We start from the raw sequence: 17,728 nt of genomic DNA, 5'->3' as shown, positions 1-17,728 counted from the left end.
CAGGAAGTATTACAAGAGCTTTGGGGCCTTATTTATTAGATGAAAATATCCATGCCCCAAAGTAAAACATTAAATTTTGTGCTTGTTATTTACAAAATGTACCTGATATGTGTATATTCCATGTCTCCCCAGGAGGAGACACAAAATCTCCTCACCCAAGAAATCCTTTTTCATGGAATTTTAAATTTGGGAAAATAATAAACTATCTACACGCCAACAATTTTGACATGAGAGGATGATTTTTGGTCTGTTACATTTACAATATAATCATTGTCTACTTACTTACATATACAAAATAACAACTTTTAAAGAATAGCTTTAAGATGATAGTTTCTATGATAAAACATCTTTTCCAATTTTTTCTTTTTTCCAGGAAAATCTAATTTTAAATAGAAATGCCACTGAAACAACAGTAACTAAAATGCCTCTGAAAACCACCAGGTGGCAAACTCTCCCCATTTCTCAACCCATGTATATATTCTTCTATATTCTTTTTACCTGAGAATTTCTACTTAATTTCTTAAACTTATTATAAACAGAAATGGGGTTTTATCACACACACATGCAAATTTAACTTGCTCTTTTTCTACTCCTAACTAGAACTTTAAGGGGCTTTATTTAAACAGTCATACTATTACTTACATATTCACCTCCAAACAGTCATTCAGAACACTGTTTTCCTGTATCCAATGCCCTCCTAGTAAATTAAATACAATTTCACTAATCTTCACTTTTCATATTCACCTTCCTCATCATTCGTAAATTAAGATAAAATAGAAATTCATATTGAAGTTTGTGTTCTAACTCAAGAAAGAAAACCTACATATGGAAGTACACAGGGGTTCTCACAGAAAGCAAATTACACAGCAAAGGGATGAACTTTTTATGGCTGAGTTACAGGGCCAGCAAAAGATCCCACTGCTAATGGGCTGGACAAGTTTGAAAGAGGCAATGTTGGCAATGAACTCTGTTTTGTCCTACTTCTCCTTTTAGCTTGATTATGAGGTCCCCAACAGCCAATAAAAAAAAAATCTATTTTAGAGTCTGCAAAGGCACGTGTTAATAAGGGCAACACAGGGAAAGATTAGAGAAGAGCCAAGAGAGAAGGAGAAAATGAAAATCAAATGAGAGGGCAAAAAGTGATCTCCAGTAAATTCAAAGCTGCTATTTGAATACAAGTTGAAGCATCTCAAGGAGGAAAGAATATTCTAGTTCCGGCAGGCTAATTGATTCTGGGTGATCCTGAAAAAGCCAGAATTCTACAAAGCAATCAAATGGATTTTCAAACCAAAATGCCAGAATGGTGCAGCCATTAACAATATACACCCATAGCAATATATGGCCATTTCTCAAAGCATTTCTTTTACCTCCTTGTATCAGCCTCAGTGATCAGTCATAAGCTCAGGAGGAAAACAGGTCTTGTTGATGGACAGTGATAAATTGCTTTACACTAAAGCAGTACTAGTCCAGCTAGCTGAACCAACCAGTTTATCCATACTTCAACTAAACTATCCGTACTTTATCTATTTGTTGCCACCAAATTCAGGCTTTTTCAAAACAAACTCATTCTTGAAAAAGTCTTTTTAAAAATATGATATATGGTCCAACATAAATGATGAAAATAGGAGCTATTAAAACATAATAAGTAAAGGGGTGCCTGGGTGGCACAGTCGGTTAAGCGTCCGACTTCAGCCAGGGTACGATCTCACGGTCCCTGAGTTCGAGCCCCGCGTCGGGCTCTGGGCTGATGGCTCAGAGCCTGGAGCCTGTTTCCGATTCTGTGTCTCCCTCTCTCTCTGCCCCTCCCCCGTTCATGCTCTGTCTCTCTCTGTCCCAAAAATAAATAAACGTTGAAAAAAAAAAATTAAAAAAAAAAAAAAAACATAATAAGTAAAAACAAAGTTCTGTATGTATAGGTACAGTCTCAGAAGGAAACCGCCTGCATAAAGAGAATATTTAATTGGATGTCTGAATTTTGTGTATTCGTTTCTTACAAGTCACAGTACTTTCTAATCCTATGTCCAATTAGAGAGTAGGAAAATTTGCAAATAAATAATGTATCATTCTTCTTACATAAGATGCCACTACTGACCCACCATTGGTAAAAACCTTTTAGTGATGGTGACAAATGTGTTGAAAGACACAAACATGCAAATTCTCCCCCTGGGCATCACAAAGACCAACACATTTATAAATGGCTCATTAGGTTTTAGATAGGAGCATAATCTGTGCAAATGGAAGAGAACTAAGCTACCTGGCCAACACATTATAACCAGGGTGACTGTGTAATTTATCATCCAAATTGGAATGCTTTTGAGAGTGTAGTAGGACACTATTAATTATGCTGGGAATGCCCAGGCTACACAGGACCCTAGTTATAAGCCATGGCCTTGATCATTAGTGCTAATGAACGAAACCACCAGGGACTAACAATGAAATTCACCATTGTGTTTGTCACATTGAACTATTTGAGGAATTTTCAGTGCATTTTATACCACAGTATCTGCAGAACTCAGGAAAGATTTCTTTTTCCTGCAAGTATTAAAAATAACATTTCTCCTGGATAACCAACTTATTTGTGCTTTATGAACCCTATGAATTACATTTGGCTTACCCGAACTTTGGAAATCAAACCATAATTTCTAAAATGGAAAACCCAGTTTATACGTACTAAAAATTGTTTAGGCATTGTTGAAAATCAAATTCATGACCTCGGCAACCACATCAAAGAACCATCTCACAATACTGAGGGGGAGGAAAAAAGGTGGAATGGGTATCGTCACAGTGACAAGAGACAAAAGGAACAGCACATAGATCAAAAAGCACCTAGAACAGGAACTCTGAAAGAAAAGAGCAAGTGAAACAACAAAGAACAACAGAGGGATGATGATCCCAAGATCCCAATATTCATGTGTATTCTTTGAATCACCACGACAAAAAGTCAGAAAAAGGGCATCAGAAACGTTCTCAGATTCTCTCAGAAACATTCTCTCAGTCTCCCAGACATTCTTAGTGTTTGTCCTTCAGGATCCTCTAATGATGTTTATTCTCATTTCTATGCATTTTAAATGAGATATGGCATAAGTAATTTTAAAACTGAAAGCGCTTTAATAATGCTAACAACTATGAAAAAACCACAATTTTAAGACAGTTGTTCTTTTCTCAAGACTTCTGACATTTCTAAGCAGTTGTGTAGCATGAGAGTTAATAAATTATGTTTACCCACCAGCCCACAATAGGCATTAACCACGTTACCTTGAAATTAAGACTCTCATTTATGATGGTTTTCCGAAGCTTTGCCAAAGCATCAGATTCCTCTGTGGCATTCACAAAGTGGTAATCTCTTATTGCAGGAAACCCTCGCTTGTTCAGCAGTTCCTTGGTGATTTTACTTATGCAGGCTTTGCGCTGCTTTTCATCGGAAACATCCAAATGTGTGCCAACAAGAATCACAGGGGAAGAAGAAGCACGGGCCTACAGGAAATGATACAAAATACTCTTGTGTTTGTTTTAAAATCAAGACTGCTTACAGTTCTATTCACATTCAGTTTTTATGAAATTCAGCTGAAAGGAAATGAAAAACTCAAACACGTCAAGAAGAAGAAAACGTCAACTGTCTTTCCTTCCTTAAACCTAGGGGGAAAAAATGTAACTTTAACAAAATTTTGAAGTCATTTTTATGCCCCTTCTTATTCCAATTTTTATCATTTTTTCAGGTGGCCTGTATAAGACTAGTGGTCTGTTTTTCTTTTCTTTTATGCCTTAAAATGGGTTATTCTCTAAGTGTACTTTGGACTTCTAAACCAAATAAGCATTTAATAAATGCAAGACCATATCAAAGTGACATAATATGGTTTATATTTTCTCCTCCTTATCTGTAAAGTCAATCTCCTGAATTCATTTTAAACTCATCCAATTTTTAGTCTACATGAACAAGAAAAAAAGGCACTAAAGTATCACTGCCACTATTCACTTGGGCTAATTCTGACCAATACAAGGAAGTTAAAAAAAATTACCAAAATTACAAAATGAGCTTGTATGCGGCGAAAATATCTGCTAAAACGTCCTAACACAAACCTTTTTAAGGACTTGACTCACAGAAGAGTCCACTGAAGCTTCATTCAAAGAGCATCACTCCTACTTTATTTCAATTCTAACAACCAGTAAGTACTACATCAAGGAATAGCTAACAGCATGACAGCAAGGGACAAAATGGAAAAATTACAAAAAGAGATTCCAAATATAAGAGCATATTAATAGGGTGCCATTTAAAAGTGTAAGATCTGAAGGACTTCCTACTAAATCGCCAATGAGGGCACAGCTAATGATTCATGGATTGCTTTTGTTTAGTGTAGTTTATTTTAAATTAGGGAGGTTTGTCCTTCGTTTAAGAAATAAAGTGATTGGGGTGCCTGGGTGGCTCAGTTGGTTAAGCATCCAGCTTTGGGTCACGTCATGATCTCACGGCTTGTGAGTTTGAGCCGTGCATTGGGCTCTGTGCTGACCACTCAGAGCCTGGAGCCTGCTTTGGATGCTGCGTCTCCCTCTCTCTCTGCCCCCCCCTCACTTTCTCTCTCTCTGTCTCTCTCTCTCTCTCTCTCAAAAATATATAAACATTAAAAAATTTTTTAAAAAGGAAATAAAATGATTAAAAAGATTATATATATATCCATTATATATATACACACATATATATATAATGTATATATTTTCAATTTTTGTAGCTTAAAAGGGTTTTAAGTATCTTTAACATTCATCAATATGGAACACACTATTTTCTTGTCACAGCCTAATTACACTAAAAAGTCCCCAACTCAAAATTTTAGTGCTTCCTAGTTTTAAATTTTTTTAATGTTTATTTACTTATTTTGAGAGAGAAGAGACAGAGAAAGAGAGTATGAGCAGAGGAGGGGCAGAGAGAGAATCCCAAGCATTGAGCTGAAATCAAGAGTCAGATGCTTAACCAACAGAGAGACAGCCAGGTGCCCCCAAATTTCAGTGCTTCCAACTTCATTTTTAAAAAGTGAGGAGACTGTTTGAAGCAACTGTTTGTCCAAAATAAATTACCTTACACATACAAAAATAAATGTTATTTTCTATTTTCAAACGATTAAAATAAATGTTACTTTCTATTTTCAAACAATTAGAATAGACGACCTTTATATTGAAGAGCCAAGGCTTCATGGCATCGACTTCAGCCTGCCCTTTGCTGAGGTCATAGACAGCCAGGTAGAGGGCCCGCTGTGTCATGAAGTGAGGATGAGTGCTGTAGAATTCCTCACGACCTAAATAAAGATTGGAGCCATTGTTTTAGGTGATAATATCACTTTCATACAAAGAGAGAGAGAGGAAAACAGCCAACAGACCATGTTTAGAAGACTATACTGGGTTTTTACTAGGGATTGACAAGTTTCAGCATATATGTCAGCTACCAAACCAAGTATTTAAGCTTTAGCTGGCTCCTATTGGTTCCTAACATTTCCCTCCATGGAATTCACCCTGGTGGCAAGGGTAAAATTAAAGTAAATGGCTTTGGAATAATTCTGTAGGATCCACCAGGTCTCGCTACAGTACTGGAACAAAATCTCGGCTTTTAAATCCCTCTCCTAAGTAAAAGATAAATGTGAATAAAATATTCTAGTGAAAGAAATACCTGCAAAATCCCACACATTTAGAATGAGGTCTTTCTTCCCTTTGCCTCTTATTTGGATAGGCCAGTCCTTCACATCTATACCAACTGTGGCGCTTTGCACCCCAGGATCTGATTTCTTGCTTTTCGTTAGCTGCTGCAATAAGGTGGTTTTACCACTCCCAGTATTTCCCACAATCATAAGTTTCATTCGGTTATAGGGCACAGCCTTTTTTAACCGCTGCTGAAGAAACCTGGTATTTGAAAGACAAAAGTAAAATAATAAGCTGCTTAACACTGTTACTTAACATATAGGTGAATTCTTAGGTGTTGAAATTTTTAAAATACCAGACTGTTCTAAAATATAGTGCCAAACACTGCTTAGCTCATGGACCTAATAAGGGCACATGTCTTTCAACACACTGTTAGTGCATATATTTTGTGAGCGATGTTATTGTAGTTGATAATGACTGGTAGCATTATCAAAAAAAATGACCTGTTATACTATCACCAGAAATAATCAAAATATGTTGCAACACTAATTAGAATGCTAATAATTATGAAGTAATTAGCATTGTGTGTATATATATGTACATATATATGTGTATACATATATATATATATATATATATATATATATGAATTTCTTTAAATAACACAGATAAAACCCTAAAAATTACAAGGTATAAAATTTTACAAAGCCCCTATGACAGAGAATGAAGATAGAGTATATATGCATACTGTTATACTAAACTTTGATAGTGAGGTCTCACTGGATATATTATATGTGCCTGTGTGTGTGCGTGTATGTATATATACTGTATATATACTATATATTGTATATATAATGTATACATCATATATATCATACATACATATATATAGTACAAATGGAAACTGAGAACATATTGGTTATATTATAAATTAATACATGTAAACTATTATACTATCAGCAGATAATATGTTCCTTTTTCTAACAATCTTAATGAAAAAAATAATTGAAACTAATTCGAAGTGGTGTAGGTAGCTAAGCAAACCACCTTTAAATTAATACTAGATTTTAAATGTTCTTAAAAATATGTTGGATATAGAAAGTCATATTTTTAACTATGTTGAAATGTTGCCACAGTTTAAATTTAAAGGAGCAAAACTGAGACACCTGGGTGGCTCAGTCGGTTGAGTGTCCGACCTAGTCTCAGGTCATGATCTCATGGTCCATGAGTTCGAGGCCCATGTCGGGCTCTGTGCTGACAGCTCAAAGCCTGGAGCCTGCTTCGGATGCTGTGTCTCCCTCTCTCTCTGCCCCTCCCCTGCTCGTGCTCTCTCTCTGTCTCTCAAAAATGAATAAACATTAAAAACTAAAATTAAAGGAGCAAATTAAGTAATATGTCAATTTGAGGGAATATTGACTGATCCATTAGATCCAGAATCTAATAGGATTCTGACCAACATTCTCAAGGATCTGAACAAAAGGCATCATTACTTTTCATGATTTAATTCGATGCTTGAGAAAATACAACCTGACAGATCAGATATTGTGCCTGTTATTATTGAAATCATTTTCTCACATACAACTTACGCTGTTTTGTTTTTGTTTTTTTAAATTTTTTTAGTGTTTATATATTTTTGACAGAAAGAGACAAAGCATGAGCGGGGGAGGGGCAGAGAGAGAGGGAGACAGAATCTGAAACAGGCTCCAGGCTCTGAGCTGTCAGCACAGAGCCCGACGCGGGGCTTGAACTCACAGACTGCGAGATCATGACCTGAGCCGAAGTCGGATGTTCAACCGACTGAGCCACCCAAGCACCCCTCTGTTTTTATTATCAATAAGCAAGAATATCGATGGCCCAAATGTCTAGTAAGAAGTCAGCACACTTTGAAAAAGTCATCCTTCAAAAAAGGAAATGATGCCTACAATTTTTAAAGTACTCCAGTCTCCCCTACTCAAAATGTTAAACACATTTACAAGTAGATATAGTGGCTTCATCATACAGCATATTACACTAAAAAGTAGTTCTGCTAAATGTTTACCAAGAATTGAACCGATTTTAATTTGAACATCTATCCAGTTTCAGGAGAGAAAATCATGGGAAACAATCAGGTAGAATAAAAGGTAGTCATGTTTAGTTTAGCTAGTGACAAAGCCTTTCTTTGCAAATTAAATCAAGTCTAGGGGAACAGAAAACCAAATCTTTCCTCATAAAAAGATAAAAAGTAAAATGTAATTTAAGAAAATTTAAGCATAAGAGAATTAAGTAAGTATGTAGTTCACTGGTAATTCAACAATGATCAATTTATGCCAGGCTTTGTGTTAGGTGACAAGAATCACACTATGAGTGAATGCAGCCATGGTCCCTGCCCTGCTGGATATTATAGTCAAGTCATGGATACAGAGAGGTGACAAATGAGCTGAAGCCTGCAAGATAAATATAGACAGGAGTAATTTGGTGGAAATGGGATTAAATAACTTTACAAGTAGGTAATAGTAAGACTGACACACTGAAGTGGTGACAGAGAGTAAGATACAGTCCATTACCAAAGATATTTGAAGTTCATAATGTGTGAAGACCACAAGCAGTGATGTCTGGAGAGCTTTGGTGGTTTCAAAAATGACCAGGGTTAGTAGGCTATTCACCCTCACAGGCAAAATCGAAGTTAGTAATTTTATATCATTTAAGTATCTATAATGCTTTAAGATATAACAGACACATGGTAACTATTCACTATATGAAATGCAGCTTGAGAAGTCATTATACTTTGCACTATTTCTTTAGAACATATATTTGTAACAAGAGACCAAATAGCCATAATTTCCTTTTAGAGTCCATTTCTAATGAAAAGCATGGATAAGAAGGGAAAGCCATTCTCTCCACATCAGCTTGGCTAGGAGAAAATGAAAAGCTCTTCTGTGGCACCAAATGAACCCATTTATTAAATAAAAGGCAAATGACACATAGCATATTACCATGAAACAGTACTATGCATTATTTCCTAAATCATAACTATTATACCCATCAAAGTCACAGACCAGAAAACATCTGAAGCAAACTTAATTTTAAAAATGGAAATAAAATTATCTAACCTTATGATGTCTTTGGCTTTACATCCTACATGTTTAAAATCAAAATTAAGACGTAGTTCATCCAAAGGAAGATCCCATATTTTGCTTAATTTCCCCATTTCATTAGGAAAGGATCTCAGTTCCAGATTGTAACTGACATCAAAGGAGGTCAGGTTTTCAAGACAGCCAATCTCAGGAGGAATCTTAATGAGATAAAAAAAAAAAAAGGGCAAATCCTGTTGGTAGGAAGGAAGAAATGTGTGTTGCCAAGAAACAAGGTGCTTACTAGGAAATGAGAAAGGCTCAGAGAGCCTATCTGCAACTTGAATAATCTCTCAGCAGAATCTGTCATAGTTGTCAATACAAATATATGCAAGTATAAATGACTTACCCAAAACAATATATATCACTTATTTATAATCTTTTAAAAACCCATTCTCCCTTGGTAAACATCTCCTCCTCACAACACTGAAAGTAAAGAAATTTTTTATATTTATCTAAATCCAGTCATCTGTGACTTCAGTCTGTTCCTTTACACTATGTTCTTCAGTAAAACTATAAAGATCTAGTTATAAACTTACATACAACATAATGTTCTAAAAATATAACTAAATGTTTACACTTTAGGTAGTATCCTGGTAGGAGGTCTTTTTATTTTCTCCTCTTCCAAATTGTTAAGCAGTGTGCATTACTTTTACAACAGAAAACATTGATTTGCTGACAAAATAAAAAAAGTAGCAAAAAATATTCACAGTTTCTTTTTTTTTAATTTTTTTAATGTTTATTTTTGAGAGAGAGACAGAGTGTGAGCAGGAGAGGGGCAGAGAGAGAGGGAGACACAGAATCTGAAGCAAGCTCCAGGCTCTGAGCTGTCAGCACAGAGCCTGATGCAGGGCTTGAACTCATGAACCGTGAGATAATGACCTGGACTGAAGTCAAACACTTGATTGAGCCACCCAGATGCCCCCATAGTTTTTCTGAACTTAATTCTTTTTGGCTTTCATATACAAAAAAACTTGGAAGTTGGCAAAAACATATTTTTTTTCTCGGATGAATGGAAAAATCAGTTTTAGATTTACAACAGAGGCAATGGAGTGAAGCAAAGAAGGCTGACCCACTGGGGTAAAGGGCAGCATGATGGAGGCATGCACAAGTTTAAGAAAATAGGAAAGTCAGCTGAAAAACACATACTGCGTATGGCTCAGCAACAACTTGGGAAATACAGAGTATCTGTGAGTCTGTGATGAGATCAGAGATTTAGCGAAAAATAAAACACTTAGAGCATTACACATATTCATAATTAAATATATATATCCATATAATTCTTCAAAACTAGAACACAAAGTGATTTTTAAGAAAGTTAACTTACGCTAATATGCCCATTTACTTCATGGTAGAATTGGATGTTATTCAAAGATAAGAAATATCAAACATATTTCAAAATGGCCAATCCGTGATGTTTTCAAATCACAAAAGCACATTATTAAATCGGCAATCATTTTAAACAAATAGGATGACCTCTTACCTCTTTCAGTTTATTATGAGCAAGATGCAGTTTCTCTACTCTTGACCACACTTGTGCTTTTTCGCTCAAGTCCAAGACGCTGATCTGATTAAAACTGAACAAGAGTTCCCTTAAGTTCAAAGATTTCCAGTGTGCAGGACTCGGTAGATATTGAATATCATTGCTGCTCATATCTAAGGACCGTAAGCTAGAACAATACAATGTCAACATAAAAGCCAAATGAGTGCTTCCACAACACGTGAGATAATATCACAAGCAATTTTCACCAGAGAAACAACTTTAAAACTAACATTATTTATATTTAAGTATGCATGTGTTCTTGTGTGTTCATAGAGACATATATGGGCTAGAAAAAAGTATGTCTCACTAGGAACAACATTTAAATGAATAAGGACCATTAAAAACAAAACTGAAGCATAACTTCCTTACTTCAGAACCATGAAAATGTCAATCTTAGAATGAAACAGCAAGTGTTTACCAATGTTTATGATGCATGAGAAATCATAATTAACAAAGGCAAAAATGGTCATTTCTATACAAGATTTATAAATATGCCTTCTATACAAGGGTTACAAATATGTAGCTCCCCGCTTCTCTTTTCAATTTCCCTCGTTACTGGGAGGATTCTTCAGAGGTTATGTCCTGGAGCTAATTAATAACATGCAGGAGCATAACCTTTTAACAGCTTGTCTCAGTATGATAAATATCTCAACACTGAACATGATGTCTTGCATGTGGTAGGCCCAATGCAAATTGGTTGCTTTCATGCAGGAATACACTCCCCAAAGTTTGCAGGAAACGACAGAAAAACACATGTCACATATAAGCGTACATGTGTAGGAAGAATACACAGTCAGTGATGGTGATATATTTGACCATGTAAAGGTTACCTGGACTTTTGCAGTTATATACTGACCCCTTTCATGCAGCATATCTGAACCATGATGAATTGGTTCTACCTAAGCTCACGTAGTCGTACAACCTTCTACACCAAGATTCAGGTCTACACGTTTTTGCTCTCATTTTACAATTATCCTGGATTCTGCCCTAACTATCTCATAAAGATGTGTGAAAATAAGAAAATTAATTGGACTGCTTTGGAGAAAAGATGTAAATATCTAACAAACCATACAACTTAGATAAAGCCAAGAATCACCAGACTGTTCAAAAGCAATCCTTTTTAGCCTCAATGGGAACTTAAGCTGGCCAACTGCATATTCTTTTGTTTCACAGAAAATTGTTTTAAAGAAATATATACAAAATGCTAGAAATGTATATCTGGAGATGTTGTCTAAAAGTATAGAGTAATTAAGGACTGAATAATATTTTTAGTTATTTGGGAAGAAACCTTTATGGTAATATATCTACTAATTAACTTTCATAAATATTTGACTTTCAAACACATTGTCAGGAACATATTATGGTTTTTTTATTTTTATTTTTTAATGTTTATTTATTTTTGAGAGAGAGAGAGAGAGACAGAGCATGAGTGGCGGAGGGGCAGAGAGAGAGGGAGACACAGATCTGAAACAGGCTCCAGGTTCTGAGCTGTCAGCACAGAGCTTAACGCGGGGCTCAAACTCACAAACCATGAGATCATGACCAGAGCCAAAGTCAGACGCTCAACTGACTGAGCCACCCAGGCACCCCAGGAACATATTATGTTTAAAATATAAGACCACCTGTATTCTAGAGGTGCCTGTATACATGAGTTAAGACTAGAAGGTTGAGCCACCAGAGTTTATGAATTGTGACTTTAGGCAAGTTACTTCATCTCTTTAATAAAATCATATTCTCATTACAAAGTGGAGATAATAACAGCACCTATTTCCAGTTTTATTAGGACAATTAAAGGCAGCATCCACCATTGAGCACTTAAAACAGTGTCTAACACATTCTAAAGCCAGATTGAAATTATTATATGTCTGTTTGACATCTTCTATGGCTAGATTATAACTAAGCATTATTTGCCTATACATACATACACACATACATATATATATATATATATATATATATATATATATATATATACACTTATGGATTTGGTTTATAATATATACAACACAGTTATAATGGTATTTAAGATAACGTAGGAAGCTTTCATTTTTTTAATGAAACTAACTAGAAACATCCCCAAATACCTAGAGCTATATAAATTGTCCTAATCCTCACCAAAAATGTCTTCGCCAAACATTTCCTTGCCTCCACAGTCTGGATGAGATCCTCCCCGAGGTACCCTTGTATAACCCTCAACTTTTCCTCACAGCATGTAGCTTAGTTATTGAATGCCTGTCTTCTGAACCTAATTACTTATTCCCTGAGGACAGAGACTGGGTTTGCTTTGCTCATTAGTGAGGGAACCACTCTTTCTCCAGTTTTTACTCAAACATAAGTATAATTTCAAGGTTAATAATATCTTAGTAGCATATCAACCTCTGAGAGCAAGCAAAATTTTAAAGTTAAAGTGATAGCCACTGTAACCTCAATTGTTTGTAATGGTGCAAACATTAATTAACATTAAATTGTTTCAAAACAATAGCATCCTGATATAAAAGTTAAAGAAAACACAAATAGCAACTTGGGTGTTTTGCCTAGTAAAAAACAAACATTCATAGATTTAAGAACATTAAACTGAATAGCTTTAGAAATCAATTATGAATTATAAATCAATTGATATGCCTAAATCAAAACCATGTTTCTGAGGGCTTTGTTCCAGCTCATGTGGTTTTAAAATTAAAATAGCAAACTTACTGTGGAAGATTTAAAATTGCTTCAGGAACACATGTAAATCTGTTTTGGGACAATTTTAGGCTTGTCAGAGAAGAAGGCAAAAAAGGCACAGCAGCTAAAAGAAAATAAAAGTAAGATAAGGGACATTTTAATCATTTTAACTAGATTTCCATTAGATTTGACAGTAAGAACAGCTACCAAGGACCTGTCACTTAATTCAATTTCCATTTTCATGCTGACTTTTAAAATAAGGTAATATCCTTACTCCTAACACTGAACATTAAAATAATACACCATCCTTATAAGAATATTTTCATCTGAAATCTAAACAATTATCTGAACACAAATCTATGCCCAACATCTGTACAGAGTAAAAATTATTAGAATATTCATTCCAAATTATGTGATATTATTATGTGTACATAAATTATAAATTAATTCATATTACTCTTAAGTAAATATAACAAAACACTTTGAAAACTAATACACAATACAACGTAAAGATAAAAATTCTTTACAGTACCACCTAATAAAGAGTGTTCTATGCAACAACAGTGGATGTTACTTAATAAAAGTATTCTTTGATCATATGATCTTAAGAGATTGGGGAAACATTTAAGTAAAAGAAGGTGAAATATCTCAGCGTCCTCAATATTCTCATATATTTTATGAACTTCCAAAAAGGAAATACAGTATGAAGTATAATAAAACTCTGTGGACACAATTTTGGAAACTGAGCAAATCATTCAGCCTATTTTTTATCTGTAAAATAGTGCAGCTACACTAGATGAATTCTGAGATTCTTCAGATATCTAAAGCTCTGTGGTTCTATGAAAGTGGCTTGAGAAATTACTTCTTAGCATTTTCAATGGGTTATACTTTCTCTAGTAAAATCTTCAAGAGTCAAAGTGTTCCAAAACACTGCTCGAAGCTGTTTTCCTGAGAGGCTGAAAAGGAACATGCTATTATTTTTTACCTATATCTGAAAAGTATTTGTGGCAAAATAAATGATTCTCCTCTTAAGAATTAAGAGGTTCAGATGCTGTATGGAAAAGATACTCATAAAGTCAAAGGACTGAAACTATATTTCATGTGGGATTATTTGTAATGGTTAGTGGTTCTGCTCAGATATCACCTTCCTAGGGCATCTTTCCAAATGAAAGACCCTAAAACTACACAGTTGTTGTAGTGCAAAGCAAACAGATTTTTGAACTTGGTTATATTCAAGTTTCCACTACAACTAGTTAATTCATTCTACACCTCTATGTCACACAAAAATCTCAGTCTATCAGAGATCATACCTATCCTACCCTATAGGATTTTTATGAGATTCAGCTGAGATGACGTATGAATCAAGCCTCAGGTTTCTTGGGATGCTCTTCTTTCCAGATCCAACTTAAGTGTCAGAGACACAGAAACCTTTCCCTGTCTCCACAGTCTGGATATGAGCCTAGTCCCCATATATTTCCATAAAAGTATTTTGTCCCTTAATACTAGAATGTTCAGATAGACTACAAATAAACATAATTCCCTGCTATCTCACATGCTAAGAGAAAATGGAGTATTCCCCAACTTTTAATAAAAGTGATGATCATATTCTGTATTACTAGAATATCTTGTAGTATCAGAGCAAGTGCTCAATGAATACACATTAACCTTACTAATTTGAAAACTGTTAACTGATTAATTTTATTTCTAAAAGAAATAATAACAGTAACTATATTTATAATCCAAAAAATTGAGTAAACCTCAGTTGGGCACTCAGTATTCTGGCTTCAACCAGTTCATGCAGCCATATGCATTTTTAGTTTTCCAGACTAAAATGAACCACAGTATAAAGGACTCTCTGGGAGTCCAAAGAAATGTCATTTTAGTCTATGACAACAGCAATCTGCTGTAATTTTTTAAATTGAAAATTTTTTCAGTATTAAAAATTTTTATGTTTTAGAATTTAAAAATAAACTAGTTTTTAGGGTAGCTTCAGGTGTACAGAAGAATTGAGCAGAAAGTACGAAGAGTTCCCTTAAAGCCCTTCTCTCTTCACCATCACTCCCCCTCCCCACACACACACATTTTTATTCTTATGACTAATAACTTGCATAGCTTGGTGTATTTGTTATAATTGGTAAGCCAATATTAATACGTTATTATTAACTAAAAGTCATCATTTACAATAAAGTTCACTCTTCATGTTGTATGTCCTCTAGGACAAATGTATGATGACACGTACCCACTTTACAGCGTCACACAGAATAGTTTCACTGTCCTAAAAATCCCACTCACCTCCTCATTCCTCTCTCCCTCCCTCCAAACTCCTGACCATCACTGGTTATTTTACTGTCCCCACAGTTCTGTCTTATCCAAAATGTCATATAGTTGGAATCATATAGCATGTAGCCTCTTCAGATTGGCTTCTTTCATGCAGCAATATGCGTTTAAGTTTCTTCCATGTTTTCATGGCTTGAAAACTCATTTTTTTAATCACTGACCTGTTAACTTTATATCTGAAATTCCCCCATTACATTTAAATTGAAATGCCACCTTTATATCCCCACCTTATCCCCATGTATGACTCATCCTCTAATACTGGTTAAAAGGAAATTCCCACAGGATACTTACCAAGATAATTCATTCTGGCACTGAAACTCTCCACTTTAGGACACGCCTCAAGGAAATCTTCTGATAGGGATGTAATGTGGTTTTTACTAAGGTTTAAAATTTTCAGTTCCTTCAGGCTTAAGTGGGAACATATTCCTGATATTTTATTTCTAGTTATAAGAAACAAAATGAGGATTAAATTGCATAAATTCATATGCTTTGAAGAAAAAAATCAAAACAATTTGCCTTCAAAGAATAGCATCAAAGCAGACTGATTAAGTTTTAAATTAGTTGTAAAAATTTAAGTCAACTGATAGAAACTATAATATTAATTCCTTCAGTCTCTTCTCATATTATGGTTTAAAACCCATTACTATAGAAATAATGTCAGCATATTTTGTCACTCTTATGAAACTTCAATGTAAGGCAACCCTTTTGTATTTAATGAGCCCCTTTCTTACCCTTCTAAAATGAGCTGTTCCAATTTCTCGACCACATCACCAAGGTTCTCAGGAAAAGAAGACAGCTGATTATATGACAAGTTAAACTGCTTCAAGGTTGGGCACTTCACTGCAGGATCCAAAACTACTGAGGGGTTGATGTCGTTTCGAGAGATATCAAGGTTGGCAATACAATTCATTTTCAACAAGTAAGAGGGAAATGATGTAAATTTATTACTGTGCAAGTCCAAATGTGTCAAACACTTCAGGGTCTGGAAAGACAATATTTTAAAATTCTCTAACCATCTGAAAACCATCTGAAAAACTTCAAATTAGCTAATATTTCTGCCTTCCATACCGCTGGTAACTAGAACCATTAAGAATTTTCCAAAAACCTGAAAACACAATCCATAAGAGAGCCTCAGTATAATGACTAATCCAACCATCCCTGCTATTAAATGGGTAAAAACCAGGAAAACATAACAGGTAACTGTCAAAAGCAATTCAGAAAAACAGGGTTAAGAGCTTATTTCAGTTTTGTTTTGTTTTTGCAAATTATTCCCGCAAAGAGTGAAATGGAAGCAGAATAAGCCTCAACAAATATTTGAATTAATTAATGAATAAACAGTATGACATAATCCTGGGAATACATTTTTAAATACTAGCTTTTAGAAACTGTTATACATTTTATTTTTTTTAATTTTTTTTTTTTCAACGTTTATTTATTTTTGGGACAGAGAGAGACAGAGCATGAACGGGGGAGGGGCAGAGAGAGAGGGAGACACAGAATCGGAAACAGGCTCCAGGCTCTGAGCCATCAGCCCAGAGCCTGACGCGGGGCTCGAACTCCCGGACCGCGAGATCGTGACCTGGCTGAAGTCGGACGCTTAACCGACTGCGCCACCCAGGCGCCCCTATACATTTTAATATACATATGACTTAACCAAAAAAGTAGTCATTGTATACAGGTTTCATTTTAGGACTTCCTCTTTTTTATAAAACTTTTTGTTTCAAATCTCTATTTTCCATTTTTAAGCACTTTCTAATTTTACCATGACAATAAGAAACTTTCCATTTATATGTCAATGTTTTAAATCTTTGGTATGGATTGTCATCAAAGGGCTACAATATAAAAAATAATCTCTTCTCTCTGCTCTTCGTTATATACCAATATATTTATCCTCACAGAAATCTAGAGTTTGACATGATTATAAAGCTTATATTAATGGATCTTTGCCCCAGAAGTTGTTTCAAAATATCTGTCACTGTTTCAGATCCTACCAGATTATTCAAAAAAAAAAATGTATTTTTACATTATTCATTCCCAAATTTTAACCAGGAAATTTTTTGGCATAGACACCTACAAGCGGTGATTTTAAAAACTGCCCATCTATTGGTGCCAATTTAAAATTTCCTTAAGAGATTCTGAGCTGGTCTGGTCTTTAAATACCCTGATGTTTTTCAACCTGTCATGCTCTTTTCAAATCCTCTTTTTTTTTTTTTTAGCTAAGCTATATTCTAGTCCTATTTTACTTTGTAACTAATACTTATTGAAGGTGTACCAAGTGTCAGTCATTAATTCCTTCATGAATTAATTCAATAATCATCTATTAAGGCTCTACTGTATGGAAGACATTATGAGGCACTGAGAACAGACATGAACAAGCCTGAAACAGTTCCTGTTCTCAGGAAGTTGACAATTTAGTGAAGAGAATATACCTTAGATCAAAATTTATAAGTGA

The 17,728-nt window shown here is 34.9% G+C and overlaps 1 protein-coding gene across 1 annotated transcript in view; it reads right to left on the bottom strand.

The window, feature by feature from the left end:
• Positions 1-17,728, bottom strand: part of LRRK2 (leucine rich repeat kinase 2) — a 138,010-nt gene that overhangs the window by 54,742 nt on the left and 65,540 nt on the right. The window contains exons 24-31 of the mRNA XM_045466554.1: positions 16,008-16,258; positions 15,568-15,716; positions 12,970-13,063; positions 10,216-10,402; positions 8,712-8,893; positions 5,654-5,883; positions 5,158-5,285; positions 3,256-3,474 (exon numbers count right to left, since the gene is read on the bottom strand). Of these exons, the coding sequence (XP_045322510.1) occupies positions 3,256-3,474; positions 5,158-5,285; positions 5,654-5,883; positions 8,712-8,893; positions 10,216-10,402; positions 12,970-13,063; positions 15,568-15,716; positions 16,008-16,258 (1,440 nt within the window). The remainder of the gene's footprint in view (positions 1-3,255; positions 3,475-5,157; positions 5,286-5,653; positions 5,884-8,711; positions 8,894-10,215; positions 10,403-12,969; positions 13,064-15,567; positions 15,717-16,007; positions 16,259-17,728) is intronic.

This window comes from Leopardus geoffroyi, chromosome B4 (assembly GCF_018350155.1).
Source record: "Leopardus geoffroyi isolate Oge1 chromosome B4, O.geoffroyi_Oge1_pat1.0, whole genome shotgun sequence".
In the NCBI taxonomy this organism is placed as follows: domain Eukaryota; kingdom Metazoa; phylum Chordata; class Mammalia; order Carnivora; family Felidae; genus Leopardus; species Leopardus geoffroyi.
This window is presented reverse-complemented; position numbering and strand designations above follow the sequence as displayed.